The 18,901-nt window shown below is 42.3% G+C and overlaps 1 protein-coding gene across 3 annotated transcripts in view; it reads right to left on the reverse strand.

The window, feature by feature from the left end:
• The window catches only part of scube1 (signal peptide, CUB domain, EGF-like 1), a 126,697-nt gene that overhangs the window by 40,379 nt on the left and 67,417 nt on the right, over positions 1-18,901 (reverse strand). For 2 of the 3 annotated variants that reach the window (XM_080887399.1, XM_080887401.1), the window contains 3 exons: positions 13,498-13,626; positions 10,444-10,560; positions 5,648-5,737 (listed from right to left, as the gene is read on the reverse strand). In XM_080887399.1, the coding sequence (XP_080743525.1) occupies positions 5,648-5,737; positions 10,444-10,560; positions 13,498-13,626 (336 nt within the window). The remainder of the gene's footprint in view (positions 1-5,647; positions 5,738-10,443; positions 10,561-13,497; positions 13,627-18,901) is intronic. The other variant, XM_080887400.1, reaches the window with a different exon arrangement.

The raw sequence follows: 18,901 nt of genomic DNA on the forward strand, positions 1-18,901 counted from the left end.
GCTATTTCTGACACCTGACACAGGTTGAGACAAAGCTTCATGCGGTAGAAGAATACAGTATGAAATGACAGCACAGTGAACTGTATTCTCGTCTCATGTAGCTTTGTCAACACACGGATGAATCCTATGACAACTGCAGTTTTTATGAATGGAAGAGTTTTATATATTCATTTACAACACTTGGTAGTATACACACGTCAAGATTTATTATAAACAATGTATCAATACAACAAGACAAATTCCACTGAGGAGTGTGAAGAACTCTGAGATCGGTCCTGTTTCCAAAAGTGACAAGAAAACACAAGGGTCAGTAGATGAAAAATAAAGTTAGTGGATTGAGTGCTGTAAGTCTAGAAGACATTCATCAGAGCTCAAGTGTATATTTTCCTAGAGAAAAATGTTCTTGTATCTGGTGGAGATAAGTATTCCCTGAGCTGATCCTAAACAAACACAAGTCCATGGTAACTCTGGCTTACCTGCCCAGCTGCTGTTGCTTTAGCAAAGCTCAACACAAACCTGCTCAATGGGCCTGCAGAAGTGCTGAAGAGGCTGAAATTTGACATCCAGAGGAACTGATTAAAACTACACCTAATAAGGAAGATTGGCTTTGTATCTGTTCTGCTTCTGGTGGAGGTGACTGAGATCCAGAGAAAATCGTACCAAAGTATTTCTGTAAGGAATACTAGAATATAGTATAATAACAAATTTAAGGAAACAAACACACCTCAGAAACATCCAATCGAATTTATTTAATTCCTAAGAAGATGACACTCTGGACCTTAAATAGCGTTGGCAGGGACGCCCCCCACCTCCTTTCTCTTGGCAGCTTTTCCTTTAATTAAAATGCTAGGAGATTGTGTGCCCGAGTGAAGTAAAGAGCAAAGTAGGAAAGGCCTATTCAGTCAGGCAAACACATCCACATCTAAAGGTCAGTGCATTAGCATAATGCCCTTTCAGAATGCAGAGTCACAAACACATCTGAGCCAAGATGGCTGATGTTTGCTATCAGGAAACAGGAAGGTATTTGTACATTTGTTTGTTTTCCCTCATGCAGCACCAAACAACATCAGTCTCACGCCACCATCCCATAATCTGTGCTTTCTGGTCCGTATGTGTTTGTCACTCTGCATTCATCATCCTTTTAATGCCCATTTCTCTTGCTGGAAAAGTTTCCAAGCAAGAATGCAAAATGATTTCAAATGTAAATGTCTGGCTCAAATGAAGCATTTCAGAATGACAGCTGGCAGTTTTGTAGTTGCAAAGACTGGAAGGAGAGATACCTCGACATCCAGGCAAGACACAGCAGAGCCCTGTCCCGGACTCAGGCCTCTGTCAAGTGTGTGTCTCACAAATGTCTATTGCATTGAGGTCAGTGTGTCTGCATAGGTGTGTACAGTAAAAGTGTATGTGCCTGTCAGTGTGTGGAGATGTTGTTTATGGGTCAGGGTGATCTATACCGAGTACAGTGGGCCCTGTCATTAGCTGAGGGTGAGCCTCTCTATCGCCACGCCCAGCCCAGCCCCAGGGCCAGGCTGAGCTCGGGAGTATTGATGAAATGCTGGGCCTGCCTGACATCCGGCACAAGCCCCTCATACTTTCCTCTCCAAGCCTATAACTCCAAATACTTCTTTCAGGTTTATTTGAGAGTGAGTGGTGGGACTTGTAGCAATAATCCGTTCTTTGTATTTTATTTTTATTTTCTACGATGGAGGGTGGATGCAAAGAAAAGAGAGACAGGCTTTCACTGGTGCTTGCTGAAAGTTTATGACAGTGCTTGCTACCAAACAAATACTCGCTGTAGTCTTGTGTTCAGCATGCAGAAAAGTAGACCTGAAGATTATATTTCAGCTGTGGGCTCTGCGGTGAGTACGTTACATAAATTAAATGTGAGCAGTTCAGCGTAGACGGCTGCCTTGATTAAAACAGGTCGTCATGTGGTGATTTCAATGATGCTCAAAGATCGCCCTGCAAAAATAACCTCATTCACTTTCTCATGTCTGACCTTGTTAAAAAGTAACAAAATCTGTCAGTTCACAGCTCTAAAGTGCACACATTAACACTAATTGAAATTTTGCTTTCATCCACTGCAGCGTCTTCCTGATTGCTGGTTGCTTGTGTGCACAAGCAGTGTACCAAGCATTACAGTTGATGAAGTTAATATTCATTATTCAGGTTATATTCATTTACTTAGTCAATTACAAGAAGACCCTGCGATGTGCACAGCTGCTCCCTTTGATTATTCAGTATCACGTCCATACATCAGATATGGACTCTAAAAACCCCAAGAAAGTGATATATACAAATTATAGAGGTTTCCTTCAAACATTCAAACTTAAGCGATGCCTCTGGTCAGAATTCTTTTAAAAAATGTAAATTTAGAATTCTGCAAGTGACACGTCTATTAATGTGTCAGTAGCCTAAAACACGCCATTTAGTATGGCTGCTCCGAGTAAAGTTAAAAATGTTCTCCTCATTGCTAAGCATTCAGAACTGCTTTTGCCAGTGTGGTTAACAGGGGTCACATCTTTTTCCTTGTGTCTTGTGTATTTGTGCACATTTTAAAGGCTTGTTATGTTTCTTAGAGCACTGTTTGTTGCTGGAATGTGAGCTAATCCCTCAAAAACACGCCCAAGTCCCTGACAGCCTCACATAGTGATCATCCCCCAGCTCCATTTATTAAAAAATACTGGCAACTGCCAGTGCTACCCCTCAGCCTCCTAACAGACGCACCTAAGGTATCAACTACAAAATCTTACGTCACCTTGTTCTCAAGTTGTAGCATTCACAAACGTTGGCGTCCACGTCACCTGGTGTGGGGATGATAATACCCCATGTAAAGCCTAGCTCAGCCCAGTAGAGCTATTTTGTAGTATATTTATATTTTACATAATTTTAATATTTGACCATAAACATATATATGCTTATACTTGTTGATGTGGCCATTTTTAAAACTGCTATTGTTGAGAGGAGGCTGGAAGATGATACAGACTGAAGAAGAGTCCAGCTTCAGCTGTCAGGATTACAACAGGCCACACAGGAGAAGAGGAATAAAAGGTAAAACAGTTGTACATACATATCTGTTACACTCCTTACATATTAACACTGACTGCTGTTGCCAACTCTTTCCATGAGAGGAGGACACATCTCCTATTTATTTAAGCTGGGGAGCATAAAACTGTGCATGCTAAAGCAGAAAGGATTAGGACCTGCTGCACTGCTGTAAAAAGGGAACAGTGGCATGACCTCTCAGCACTCGACAAGATCCACTGTCGATCCTGCGGTGGCCATGTTACTGAGCTATGTATAGAAACACCAGTGTTGGGGAGTAACGGAATACATGTGCCGCCGTTACATATTTAAAATACTAAATATGAGTAACTGTATTCCGTTACAGTTACTCTCATTGAGTAACGTAACAGAATACGTTCCAAAATACATTTTGGGGCATGTAATCTGTAATCTGTACTGGGATACATTTTAAAAGTAACCTTCCCAACACTGATAAACACACACATAAACACACATGACACACGATCAACTGTGATGATTTCCCTTGTAGCACCATTTATTTATTTATTTTTACATTTTGCTCTCTCCTGTACCTGATCCACTTTTAGCTGCTCATACAATATTAACACCATGAGCTGTCACAGAATGATTTAAGCCTAGTCTCTTTCCTCCCTATTTCCCCTCTCCCTCTCCTTATGGCTCGTTTTAGCAGCACATTTTCATTAGAGCCTCGGCTGCAGCTCGATCAGTCTTAAACACTGTGTCATCTGCAACAACGAGGGTGGACACTGCAGCACCATTTCTCTCAGAAGCAGAGAGAAAAATGATAGTAGTGTCAAATCTAACATACTGATGCTCTCAGACAGTTTCAGTGCAGCAGTGGTGAGGTCTCTGTGCTCTAAGGAAGCACATATACATATTTATGCTCACAGATCTGAAGGAAGCATGTGAGGTATTAATGTTTTACAGAATTAGGGTCATGTTTAGGACCAGGCTAATATCGCTCTATGATATGTTAGCGCACAAATCAGCATTTATCAGTGTCAGTCAAATTTTAATTCAACAGCAGTTATTATCAGGAATTGACTTGTCACGTCAGATGGGTTCTTAGTATTTAGTTTGGTTTGGGTAACACATGTGTCACCTGCTGTTTGCTGTAAATCTAGTCTCAATAGAGACTTTGGACATGGAGCTGTCCAACACGACTTATTTCAGCTCTTATGGGAGTCTGCTGCATGGTTATTATTGGTCCAGCCGATATGGTTAATGGTTAAAAGCTAAAATGGAAAGATCTTGTTGACAACCAGCTAGGCATCAAAAAAGGAAAGAGTAGATCTTTATTACACATGACATGAATGAATTAGAGGCGCTGCTTGTTACAGAATCGTGTTTCTCTGTGGAGGTTTGTGCCATTCCAGCGTGGCATACATGACAGACTTTCAGCAAACCTGTAACACTACTTTTGGGGCAAAATCAGAAGAGGAGGCTTGCTGATATGACAAGAGATGAAGCAAGGTTTAGAATGTGAGCAAATCAAATATTTGGTAAAAAGATGAATGGGAGCGGAGAGAAAATGGAAGAAAAGCTAAAGAGGAATGAGGAAGCCTGCGAAACCCAATTTTCCATCCTTGCTTCAAGCCACAGTGGCCAGAACCTGCTTAAAGAAAACTCGTGTAAGTTTGAAACATGTTTTAATGGACCACAGAGTATACAGGACATTTGGTAACAGCAGGACTTTAAGTTGCTCGACTCCTGTCTGAGAAACAAAAAGACCCCAGGCATTGAATTAGAGTAGAAATGTGTTGCTTCAGAAAAGGCACATCTTGACTGATCCACCCATTTGATTTGGTGAAAGTCTGATTGATTGAGGTGCTACAAAGTCATTTTAAAGGTGTTAAAGTAACCACGCTTGATGGTAGGCTCCAAACCTTCATTAACTCAATCGTAGTTTGATGTTTTTAGCCCACCCTTGGTGTTTTTGGAATTAATTACAATTGGGATTAAGATTAGTGGCTCCAAAATTTTCACCAATAGCACAGACGCTGATCTGCAATAAATTTAAAGGCGGAATAGATGGATACATCCTCAAAGTGGTACAAACCATCACTGAACCATCAATGTGAACCAGGGATCTGGCTGCTACAGTTTCACAGCCTCTTACCTCTTCGATGGCTACGGTTATGAGAACGTTCTGCTAAGTACAGCTGGAACCTTTTATGCTACACTTGTGTCAACATGGGGAAAGTTGGGTCTATGACCTTTATTTTTCTATAAAGCCTTTTGTTTTGGAGCATCAGTAATCAGAAATACAGGAAGTGGAAAACAAAATATTTGGAGTATAACTGGGAAAGTAAATGTTAGTCACTGAGAAAACCTTCGAGGCCTCCAGAGGTTTGAAAAGTAGAGTTATTCAGTGAGACTTGTTTTACCCGTGTTTTTAAATCTCATCAGATATGAGAAAAAAAATAAAGCAAACTGTGACTGTGGGGGTAGATGCAGTGAGCCCCGAAGGGTTTCCAATTTTCTCTTGATAAAATTTAGTTAGAGAGGAGAAGGAGAAGGGCGCGGATAGGAGTAGAGTCGGGAATACAAGCACAAGCGCCATAGCAACACATAGAAAGAGGAAGAAAAGAGTTACCCATAAGTAGCCGCCGTTTCACCCGCTTGTCCACATCAGCTACTGACGTGGCATTGAACTCAGAGCTCTCAATTGCAGCCTCATCTTTCTCTAAAACACAAGTAACAAGGGGACAAACAGTGAGCAGCAGGTTAATGAGAAGCCCAAATGACCAGACCTTCAGCCCCTCTTGGCGTTTGAGCAAAAAACCAAAGCCAAGAAGCAAGAAGCGATGAAGAGGCGCCAAAATCCCTGTTAGAGTGTTAATCCCCAAACAAATGATGAACCCCCAGAGCAAATTAAAAGAACAAAACAAAATGAAATGAAAATGATCAGTATCAGTGTGGAGCTTTCAAAATGAAGCGGTAGGTAGACAATAGGTAGGGAAGGGAAGGAGCTTCAGGGCCCACATATGAGTAGATTTGTTTAATGATAGCGGTGTGGGGTTTTAGGGGTGGGATGGGGTTGGGATGAACAGTGGGATCGGGGTTTATTTCTTTGATGGAGCTTCTGTCTTAGACCAGCCATGCTTTGTCAGCAATGATTTCCTCACATTAGGTTGGAGGGACACGAGAAAGAGAGGGAGGGGAAGTCACTCGTGGAACATGTTCGAGACGAGCTGCCTTAAACGTGGGCACAGAGACGAGAGGGATGACAAGAAAGAGCAGAAAGAGTGATGCACAAGAGGTCACAGGGTGGAAGGAGTTGCCTGAAGAACTGAGCAAAGATGAGATGATTGAGAGGGAATGAAAAACACAGAAGAGCAGAGAAAGAAGAAAAACATCAGTCCCATCATGCCCCACAGTGGGAGAGCTATATGAAGGAAGGAGGTCTGAAGGGATGGGGATTGAAGGGGGTGTAAGGAGAGCATGCAGAGAAACAAAAAACAGGAGGAGGTAGTCTGGGGGCAGCGCTGGTTGCCTGTTTGTCTATGGCACATGTCACAACTGGCTTTAACAGTCAACGCTGGAAAAACCACATTCCCAAAGGCTGGGCAGCGGAGGTGGGGTGGGGGTGGAAGAAGGCAGTCGGATGGCTGTTAAAGAGGCATGCATGTGCTGCATTGGGGATGGTAGGTTTGGCGATGAGCAGGAGAGGGAGGTGGTCTTTTATTGGGCTTGAGCCATTAAGGCCTGAATGAGCATCTCTGTGAATGCACGCCACTCGCTTCAAAAAGGACAGGCCTTGGATGTACATGCTCGGTCTCATGAGGTGTGGATGGGGGAAAGGGGCATAGATAAGGGGGCAATTAACGTCTGCCTCAGCCTGCGACCATTTTCTCCCTCTCCTCTCAGGCACATGATGGACAAAGTGGAGGGCTCTCTGAAGCACACTCAGGGATGAATGCAGGCTTTTCTGGTGCTGAGCTAGTGGATAAAATGTAGTTATTTGAATGTGTGTGAGTGCCGAAGCAAGAGCTGCTGCATACCATCTCTTGTGTGAAATAATCTGTCAGAGTGGGAGACATAGTGGATGTGGATGTGTCAGACAGGTTTAGAAGGGGTTGAGGGAGAGAGGTCCCAGCCACTCATCCCTAAAGAGTCTATGGGACTAAGTGGTGGTCGAAGTCCCATAGAGAGGGGAGTTGCTTTAGAGAGCCAGACCTACAGAGAATGAGGAGTGGGAAGAATTGAACCACTCTACTACTACAGCGAGGAGGAGATGGTAAAACCAATGCACTGGGGACGAAACAGAAGGACCAGTGTTGCTACAAACAACAGCAGCAGCAGCAAAAGAAAAGTCCTTCAATTAAAAAAGAAAGAAAATTGAAAGGAAAAAGAACAAAAGTGAATTACAGGCTCTCCTATGCAGCTGAGCAAGCAAACAAACAGCCAGACAGATTAATGAAAGACAAACGGTCGATGTGGCATGTGAGTGACGCATGCAGCAGGAATGGCAGGTAATAAAGTGAGGATGGGTGAACCCTCCAAGTCCCTTTTCCTCGGTTAACATGTATGGAGCAAGAACAGGTACAAGTGGATGGAGTTGCAGCGACTTTGGTTTTTAACCAGTCTGTGAGATGGAGGGTGAGGAGGTAGTGAGAGAGCTGGAGGAGGAGGTTAGCTTTGCTTTTATGGGAGCTTTCTCTAAGATCAGGCTGCAATTGAGATTTCCATTTTTAACCACAGAGTCTAACAAAAGGTCCCCCAACCCATAGTCACTCTTTCCTCTCGTGCACTGAGGATTAATCCCCATATCCACCTGATTCGGTTTGAACATGGTTGCTCAGACAAGACAGGCAATCAGGTACTATCACCAGAAAGCAGGAGGAGGGAGGAGGAAGAAGGAACAGAGGAGTAGCGCTATATAGAAAGGGTCAAAGGGGGTGGGGGTTAAAGGTAGGCCCATAAAGCAGTTGGGACACTCAGACAGAGGGGGTCCTTGCTTTGATCAAAAAATGAAGAGAGAGACAGACAGAGAGAGAAAACACACAAGACACTGGGAAAAGAGGGAGAGAAGTGTTCCCGCTCTCATTTTGCTTCCTCTTCACAGCCTTTTCTTCATCGAGTGTTCCAGTTCTTCAGAGCAGCTGGAAGGAAAAAGGGTTAGTGGCAATCAAAACCCGGCGCTGCTGAAGAGCAGCACAGCAACCTGCTCCAGTGTTAAGGCTGAGAGACAGCGAGGCAGGTGTGTCCAGTGTTCAAACACAGCCATCAAAATGTCATCAGATAATTATGTGTTCACCAGTGTTCACAGACACGACTGACCACAGACTCATCAGCTCATCTGTAACATTAAATATGAAATCACACTTTAGGTTTTAACCTCTCCTTGATGTATACGTGTTGTGTTCACCGAGGTTCAGCTGGCAGTTAAAAACCACCTGTGAGCCACAGTCACACAGTCTCATCCGAAGCTCTGAACTCGATTGCTAATAATCCAAGGATTTCTGTCTGGAAACATACTTTGACCTTTTCTGGAGTTCCAAACAGCCACATAAGACTCATTTTGCTATCCTTAACTTTCCAAATATGAGGATCTTCCAGCTTTCAGATGTCAACCTCCGTCTCGTAATACACATAAACGCCTGGGTTTTTGTCCTATTTTCTTTAGCTGACTGGGATATTGTCATTGCTTTTGATCAGCAGCTCTTTTAGCAGGAGACACAGAGATTTTTCCTGTGCACCAATTTAACTTGAACAGATGGTCTCTGCTCTCATTTACTCTGAGCCAAAGTGAAGCTTCTTCCTTAAAACTTTAAATAACTAAGAACAGCAACTGAAAATACTAACTATGCTTAATAATTCACTCCCCAAAATTAAATAATTTTCACAAATATTACACAAGAATGGTCATTTTAAGGACTGTATCTAGTGTGCCATTTCCTTCGTGCAAACAGTGAAAACGTTGTTTATTCCGTACTGTAAGACACCGGAATATCTGCGCTGCTCACAGTCCAAGCTAGCCAACACAGGAATTTACCATGCAAAGTGTTTGAGAATCATGAGAGGCCACCTTCACGTCCTACTGCAAATCCTTACAGTAGCGACATTTATTTAAGTACACTGAGGACCCTGATGATTATTAGAATATGTAATCTGACGATCAAAAATACAAGTGATCATGTGTGTAACAGCAGCACTTGTACCCATATACTTAAACTACGACAAGCTCTGATAAACATGCTCTGAGAGCCGGGTTGTAGTGATGAAAACTGCTTTCAGATTTAGCAAAGTTTCTTAAATTTAAGTCAACAGTAAGAAGGAAAAGCTCTGAATGGCTTCACATACCTGGAATGCCTTATTCATGCTTTACTGATCGGAGAGCGAGTGAGATGAAAATGAATCTCCTCTAAGCAAGAACCAGGATGTGTACAAATGATCTGTGTGAGCAGAGACAGCTCCCTACTGCTCGCTGACTGAGCTCATTACTTCTGATATAATGAATGTGATTATTATTCAATATGTGTTTAAAATATGTCACCACTGTTTCCTCGGTCCTGACATGTTACTGCTGGCATGCTTAATAAATACGAACTTTAGCTCTCCTAAATAAGCTTGGATACAGTAGCAGAGTTGGGTTTGAAAATCATTGCACTGAATCTTTCATTTGCATTTTACATGTTTTTGGGAAAAAAACATTTATTTGTGCTTCTTCAATTATATAAAAAAGCAGAGTTATTTTAATTTGTTACACTATATTCTCTCTTGTCTTACTCTGTGTGTGTGTGTGTGTGTGTGTGTGTGTGTGTGTGTGTGTGTGTGTGTGTGTGTGTGTGTGTGTGTGTGTGTGTGTGTGTGTGTGTGTGAACTTTTACTCTCACACAAGCATATTTAATCTTACAGTATCACATGTCTTATTTATATAAACCATCACTGACGGTGTCAGTGGTTCTAACTATGCTAACAACATGTTCAGATATGATTCCCAAACAGTGGAGTATATTATAAATTCACAGTAAGTTTGACAAATGACCTGAAAACTTTAAGTAGTCCTGGAAGTATGAGTCACAGTCAGGTCTGCAACTATGATTAACTGTACATGTATCGCAGTGTTCCCTTCCTGTCGAAGCCCAAAACATTAGTAGAAATTCTCATCAAAGCTTTGAATCCATCGTCTTTTTTAAGGTCTGTGTGAAAAGCTTCCTCGCTCCCTCGTGTTCACAGAGCTTAAGTACGGTAAGGTTGAGGCAGTATGGGGGAAGAACTTTTAGGTGATCTGTCTGTTGACTCACCAGCTCCAACCCCCCGTACATGTTACTCTTTGTTCTAAGCTATAAAACTGTCTGAGGCCTTCCATTATACAGCAGATGTTACAGTCAGGCAGCTGTGAGAGCTTCGGGGTGTGTGTAGAGAAACTCGGTGGCTGTCACTCACCAATGCAGGTCTTGCTGTCTGAGTGCAGGGCATACTTCTGGTGGCAGCCACACACAGGCCCCGTGTCTGTGTCGTTGCATGTGTGCTGGCAACCGCCATTTCCATAGTTACAGGTCACTGAAGATAACACAGACATCAGCTCTCTTTAGAGTTTATAATACAGTGCCAGTGTTCATTTACTTGTTTATTTGTCTATATTTGTTTACATTACTGATCTCTGGTCATTTGTGCTGTAAGACGCAATCAGATTTATGCTGGTCAACAAGTCAGCTTGACGTGAGTGAGAGGACAGAGAGAGAGCTAGAGGAGAATACACTGAGTGGGAATTAGATGGGATGGTAGCAGAAAAGGGAGAAGAAGTAAAAAAGAGAGGGAGCAAAAAGTTATTACGGTGGAAGAAAGGGCGAGAGAGAGGAAACGCATACTGAAGCATAAAGACATGGAGGAGAGAGAGAGACGGGATGTAACGGACGGAGAGGAGACTGAGCATCATGTTCAAATCATTTCCGTAGCAGTTTCTATATGTTGCTGTTTCTGAAACGACCGGACATTTTAAATACAAATACGCACAAAAAACAAGAAACCATCAATATTTGTCTGCCTAAGATCTGATATGTTTTACTCTTTCATCCACCTCAGCCTGGATGGAAAGCTAGCTTTATGGCTCCACAATAACATCAGAGTACCTCCTTCTTATTTGCAGCACAGGAGCTTTGTCTCTATAAGGGCACAGGAAGAACTGATTGTGTTGGTGATTGCCATCCTGGCTGCTGCCAGGGCCTAAGGAGCTTGGAAAGAAAAGTGTCTGGACTTTTTTAAGTTTCTTGAAGACGTTTCATCCAAGAAGCTTCTTCAGTTTTAAGAGCAATTGGTGGAGAGTCCCAGATTTAAGCCCTATGGGAGTGTCCCCAAGGGGGTCACGGACCCCCTATTGATCCTCCACCTAGTCACTTGGTTATGAGAGGTGAAACGTCTTCAAGAAACTTAAAAATGTCCAGACGCTTTTCTTTCCAAGCTCCTTAGACTACGATGACCTGGATGAAGCTTCACAGACCAAACAGTGATTACTTACGTGCACTGAATAAACTCTATACAAGACCAAAGGCTTGAGTTTGGTCATTAACCGTTCAGGGAAAGTAAAGTAAATCTTCCTGTAGTACTCAGGAACAGTGTCTGTTCTTAGTATCTAGCAGAGAAATCCAGTTTCAGCTTTTGTTCCTTGGAACATAAAAACAATCACCTATGAATTCCTATGTTATCATTTTTCCATCATTTTCAGGTCCTCCTATTTTGCCGAGTGTTCACAGGTCACAAAAACCAAGTGTAAATAGAAAAACTTAGATCCTTAAGACTCTTCATCCTGTGTCGATTAACCCTTTAAGACCTACCATAGAACCAAGTCCGCCAGAGCTTATATTATATTTTTACATGCTGTGGAGCCATTTTTGGGAGCATTTCAAGTTGCTATACATCAATACAACCATTATAGCCCAGATTTTAATAATATGTATTCATTAAGTGCATAGTAATTACATAAATTGCAAAAAAGTGCAATAAACTACAAAAAAATTGAAAATCGTTTTTGATTTTTTAACATATATTTGTAGTTAGAGAAATTTAAGAGGCTTATCCCTCAAAACTGTAAATACAAAAAAGTTGCACAAAATAGTTTCCCACCACAGGAAATTTATTTTGAGTGTCTTCATAGTTTTATTTTTGAAATACACCAATTTTTATACACTGCAGGAAAAACGAAAATAAATATTATACTGCAAATTTGCAAAAAAGCAGCATATGCATCAAAATAAACTATTTCCAGCAGTGCAATATGAGTCCTAAGCATCCCAGAAACGACACAGAAAGTCATAAAGTCAAAGATAACTTTTAAAAAGAGCAGTATAGGCCCTGAGGCCCTGATCGCAAAAAAGACTACATTTCCGCGAAAATGACGTCACTTCCGGTTTCGGCCAGGTAATGGCGGAAATGCAAAAGTTCGCGCTGACGTCTATTCCAACGTAGGAAGTGTTTTGAACAGCTGATCGGACCAGCAAAGCGTGTTTCTGGAATATTATGTTTTTGTTCCTGCAAGCGCTTTTTATGCAGTTTTTGCAAAGCTTTATGTGGAAGGAAACCGTGACCGAGGACAAGCTGATGGCATAAGATGTAAGTACAACTCCTCCGGTTTCATATGCCAAAAAATTTTTTGCGCTAGCTTACGTGGTTGCAGTGCTACTGGGATTTAAAAATAGTTACGCATAACAGAGCGTGCCCGCTCCGATCGGCTCTAAAGGGTTAAGAACATCAAACATAGAGAACTGGAAATGCGATTAACAGGCATAAGAATGACAGAGGAAAGTGAGGTCTGTGCGTCTGTATGTGTGATGCTGGAGGCTTTGCAGTCTGCCAGTTCTTTCATCACTCATTTACTACCGTCCACTGCTGCCATGCTCAACAGGCCAGCACAGCACCGGGTCCCTTGCCGCTAATGAAATATTACCACAGTGGGGGAAACATTAGAGCTTTTTTGAGGCTTTCAAAATCTTAATACTCTCACTGCCTAAAAGTATAGCGAGATGATTTGCCAAACATTGTAAGTGAAAGCTCACTTTCCCCCATCAAAAACAGCAGCCCAAAATTCCAGGGCTGCAGGCTCTAGGTGCGAGGAGTGAGAAACAGGAACTGAGTTGCAAAAGGACATGAAATCGCTCTTCTGAATCCTTCAGCTTGGCTTGAAACGCTTAGCTGATTTTGGTATTAAATGTCCAACCGTATATTTTACCACGGGAGGCCCGGTGGAATTGGTCCATTCATTGCTATTGCAGATGTTTATAACAGGAACATTTTGATCTTTCGTGGCACTAATACATCACCTCAATAAAATCAGGTCTATAAAACAAAGTGATAACACCTTGCTGTCATGTGAATTGTAAAATACAACGACAAGCACACATCTATGAAAAACGTATGTAGACTTAAAGGCACGCTGTGTCAGTGAGTTGACACGGACACTGTGTGCGTCGGTTTGGGTAAGTGAAGGTCAAATGTGATACATACATGTGCAGTCCTTCTGATTTTTGGCCAGCTCAAAGCCAGGACGGCATTCACACGACACGCCGCCTTTCCCCGGAGCTTCCCTGCAGATGTGGGCGCAGCCGTGGTCCTTGTTCATGCAGTTCATTCCATCTGGGTGGGAACACGGAGAATATTTAACACTTTACATAAAGAAAGCTTTTTTACCTGATTATACAGAAGTGAGAGGACAGTCCTGATCTTGACTGACTTAGCCCCTCAGTCTGAAACAAGCCTTTTTAGCTTTAATGAATTCTACTATTTGAAACTACTTTCTATGGGCAGAAATCTGTGCCATCAGACACTGAATTTGAATAAGTTAAATGTGAATTTGAATCGCTTGGATTGAATCTGAATTGTAACTTGAATAAATGCTTTTAAAAGCTGAATATGAATTATCCTAATTTGAAATTCAATTTATTGGTTTGAAAATGATCATCACTAAATTGAAATTGAATTTTATATTTTGAAAATGAATTCATTTGCTTTGAAACTGCATTTTACCCTTTAAAAATTTAGCTCTTGAATAATTTCAGATTCACTTCTCACCGTTCAGTTTCAGTTCCAAAATTCAGTTTTTGGGACTTACATCCGGAGTAATGAGCGCAGATTAATAGAACTACGTTTTACTAGCGGACCGAAAGTGTTACTGACGGGAATCTACAGCGTCTTGAGCTGAATTAAGACTTCAGAAGTCATTCGTCATGTCGAATGACCAGCGGATAAACTCTCAGGTTGGTAATAAATGTATTACATGTATAAGAACAAGCGTCATGTTAACAAATGATAGCCGTACAGTAGCATTACAAAATGCAAAAAGGAGCCTTGAGTGTTAAACCCATATTACTCCAAAGGTGGTTTTTAGTTGTCTAGCTGACTATCCCGATTCCTCTGCTGACATCCTTCACCAACTTCATCATCCTTACACCCTTAATCACAGCTGTAAAAATCCCACAGTGTGCCGTAATCACACACGGCAGGTCAGCCGCAGTATTAAAAGGAGACAGCAAGGAGACTTGTAACTGAAGAACTGTGGTTTCTCTGTTAGATGTGTTATATGTGACAGCAAGCCCAATCTTCAGGGTGAGCTGAACAGCCAAGGGTCATTAAACCGCTGCTTTTCTTTCCTAATGCTACGAGCCAGAATGATGCTATCTGAAACCTCATTCTCACACACGGTAGAATCTCGACACGTCTTCATCAGGACCAATTAAAGTCTACATGTCAATGCTTGACCCATCTCAGCTTCCACTAAGGCTTTTTCTTGTCAGCACTTACTATTTCTTTGTTCTAGTCTGTTCATCCATTCGTTCAATCACAGAGGTCTGCTTGATGTGCTCTTAGTCTACTCCTGGTGATTTACAGAGCACATTGTGGCAAGAATATGTGAAATAGGACAGGGGAGGAAGCAAAGAAGCAGAGGATGGAGGATCAAGTAGTGAGGAAAACGCCAGCCAAAGATATCACTGAGCTCTGGCAAGAAATGGGGAATTCGTTTGGGTTTGTGTCACAATCAACTGACTTTCTCTACAAAACAGAAGTTGAAAATTTGATAGGGGGCTTCAGTTTGAAAGAACGGTTTGTTTCATCCTCGTAAGAAGTTGTTTTTCTTGCATAGCTTTTTAGTGGCTGGTTGCTCATACGACTCCTTTCACTTAATAACTGTTGAACAGTCTTTATTCTCCTGAAATGGGAGTGATAATGAATGATTAATGATTTTTAACTGTACACTCTTAATTTGACTATTCAATCAAAGTGCAAAATCAAAAGCACTCATGCAGGAACATACATTTACATACATTTACATAGCTGACAAAGAGTAAAACCAAATCCACCTCACATTACATAATTCAGCCAGATTGGCTGGTACTGATATGCAGCCAAATCTGGACCCTGTACAACTCATAAAATTAGCAGACCAATGATGCTAGAGGGTAAAAAGCTCTGAACATATGCCAAAGCATGCATAGATCTTATTTGAAAACTAAACTCATAAGAAAGCACTGTTTCTACAACCGGTTTAAACTTTGGAGAAGTCAAATAAACGGAGAGAGAGCGAGAAGACGGACACAGGCCCGGCCGTCAGCACAATTGAGCCTAAAACAGCAAACAGAGCTGCGGGCGCGAACTGTGGCCAACATGACGAGGGGGTTAGGCTGCCTGGCTAAGCCTAGAGCTCACTGACACACTCAGTGTGCTGCATGTGTTACTGGTGAAAAACGGCAGAGGTTCATGGACCAGATCTTAAGACGTTAGAACTATAATAAGTGTATGAAAATAAAACAAAGGATTTTTTAAACCCATACGAGAAAATGATAACGGTTGAATCAATTCCCATTTTAAAAAAAGTTGCACCAATAATGGAACAGTTAGGTGAATAAACACAACCGTAAGAAGTCAAAATCCATAAAATCTAACTGAAATTTTCTGATAAAGCAACCCAACAAACACCTTGAGTGACTCCTGCAGTCTGAACAAGCTGTAACAAAGACTTTCACTCCTTGCGAGTATAGTTAGGCGATATTTGCGGAAGTTATGCAGATCAGCTGTTTATGTGGGCATAACAAAAAAACTACACACACACACAGCTGAAGCATGACTGAACGTCCCTTAACCAATGTGCTTTTTCAAAGGCATAAAGAATATTAATGCATTTAAAATATATATATATCTGACCTGACCTCTGACCTGTGGAGTCAGTGGTGCTTTGAAGTGAATAAAACACACCAAAAAACAATGATATGTGCTGCCTGTGCCAATTGTGACTGCATTTCTTCACTTAGCAGTGAAAAGGTAAAGAAAGGGTTGATCTTTCTTCTTTCCAGCTCAGTGTGCAGCTTTGTTTAGACAAAGAAGGTCAGCAGGTTTACAACTACTGAACGTCCTCGCTGGGAGCCCCAGAAGGTCCAGACAAAACACTGAGGCACATCCTCGTGGCCCTGTAGGAGCCCCCAGGATAGACTTTGCCTCTCACACAGGCTCTCCTCTGTCTCTTTTATTATCCTCTGTCTGTCTTTCTCTTTCACCTCTCTGCTTCTCTTTATCCAGCAGTCCTCACATCCCTCTCCTGCTCTCTCAGGAGGTCTGACTCCAGATGAGGTCCAAGCATATCACAGCCATGTTATTACAACCTGACTCTTGCAGCGTTACACCCCAAAGCCCAAAAGTCTGGCTGGCAAAGTACAATCAGAGACAGAAAAAAAGGAAGGAATGAAGTGAAAGACAGAGATGGGAGACAAACTGAAGAAAGACGAGAGGAATGTGGAAAAAGAATGTTAGAAGAAAGGCGAGAGAGGGACGCAGAGCGGGATAATTTAGAGTCTCCGAGTTACTCTCCTCCCCGTTTCCTTTGAGGGTGATGAGGAATGAGGTGATGCTGACAGCGAGTCTCACAACCCGATCTCCCCACTAGGGACAAATACACATTTGACAGCTCAATTCAACTGTAGATGTTAAAGTTTCAATAATGTGAAACACCTATACAAATACGACATAAATGGAGTCTGGGAGCTAGTTCGGTCTGTCAGTTGAACTGTGTTCGCCCCAGTATGCTCACATTATGTACCAAACACACTCCTCCCAATTTAGCAGCCAATTCTCAATAAAAAGGACATTTCCCTGACATGTTTCTACATCCACCCACGCCACCAACACCCACCTTCACTTTGCCGCTCCAAGTGGATAACTACTCATTACTCCTCTGTTCAAATGTGTGGCATGTTCATGGGGAATGACAATGATCACTTCAAATGTGTCTTTTCTGACTGAACTATATTTATAAATCCCATGAGATTAATAGAAACACCTTTTTAAAGTGAATTTCTTTTGTCAGTTACTCAGGTTCAAACTGGACACCTGATAGATGAAAACGATTAGACTTAGTTTGGTCAGAGTTCTCATCTTTATGCACTCATTTAATTCTCCACTGTGTAAAAAACACCTAATATTAAGCAGTAAATTGATATCCACTTATTTAACAAAAACATGACCATTGTTCACTGGCAGCACTACTGGCATCACATTTAGTGACCACTGGTTTCCTAACCACTGGTTGGATTTCTTGATGACAGCCACTTCTCCTTTGTACAGATAGATATCCCATGCAAGGGCTTGGCCGTGCATGATAGTTCCTCTTCGTCTTCCTCATCGTTTTCTAGCTTCAGCTGCCCGAGGCTTTTCTGGAACAACTCATCTCGGGGATCATCATTCACTAATCGTGGCCCTCTCGCTTTCCATTGCTCATAGAACCTCTGGGTAAGACTTTTGAAGTGTTTTGGTCTTGATGTCAGTGGCATTTATTTCCTCCTGTGACCAGCTTATTATTCCAGATGGGTATCTGTTGACTGGTAGGGTGTATGTTCATCTTCACTGAGTCCCACGGAGTTCCTGATGAATGCTATTAGTGGACAATTTGTCTTGTACAGTGCCAAGAACTCCAGTATCCATGTTTTCTTGTAGTCAGTTCAAGTGGTGCTCAGATTGGTCTGCCTGGTCTTAGTGTCCTGACGTACCATCAACCAGTTTTTTAAGTTTGTGCTTCGGCTCTCTGGTGTTATTTTCAGTATCTGAACTATGTCCATGGATTGACTCATATACCTGCTTGGCTTGGTTTCTATGATGCCTAAGAGGAGCTTCCATGTTGTGGAGAGGCAGGTAATCAGCAGGTAGCTTAATGGTGTTACACCCTTTGGAGCTTCATGATCAAGATTGTTCTACTCTGTGTGAGCCAGTCTGAATGAGTATCTGGTATAAGCTGCCTCCTTATTTGTGCTGCCAGGCAATTATGGAGTGTTGTTTAGCTTCTTCAGCCAGTAGGCATGGATCATGTCAGGTCCTGGTGCACTCCAGATCTTCATTGCAGAGACGTGTTGTTGGATGTCTGCTCTTAGATCCACCAGCCATTGATGTGACAACTCTTTCCCTCAGATGTTCTTCCAGCTCTGGGTGGGTCTGCCCTTGTGTGATCCTTCCTTTGTAGCTGAGAGTACACCCTGAATGGATCTTTGGAGATCAAAGCTCCTCGGGGTGGCTGTAGCTCAGGTGGTAGAGCAGGTCAGCTAGTAATTGGAAGGGTTGTGGTTTGATCCCTGTCTCCTCCGGTCTGCACGCCACATGTTTTTGGACTTTGGGGCGATGGTGGCTCAAGAGTTGTGTGTTCGTCTTGTAATCGGAAGGTTGCCGGTTCGAGCCCCGGCTCGGACAGTCTTGGTCGTTGTGTCCTTGGGCGAGACACTTCACCTACCGCCTACTGGTGGTGGCCAGAGGGGCCGACGGTGCGATATGGCAGCCTCACCTCTGTCAGTCTGCCTCAGGGCCGCTGTGGCTACAACTGTAGCTGCCTCCACCAGTGTGTGAATGTGAGAGTGAATGAATAGTGGCATTGTAAAGT

Source organism: Rhamphochromis sp. 'chilingali', assembly GCF_963969265.1.
Source record: "Rhamphochromis sp. 'chilingali' genome assembly, chromosome: 7".
Lineage (NCBI taxonomy): Eukaryota > Metazoa > Chordata > Actinopteri > Cichliformes > Cichlidae > Rhamphochromis > Rhamphochromis sp. 'chilingali'.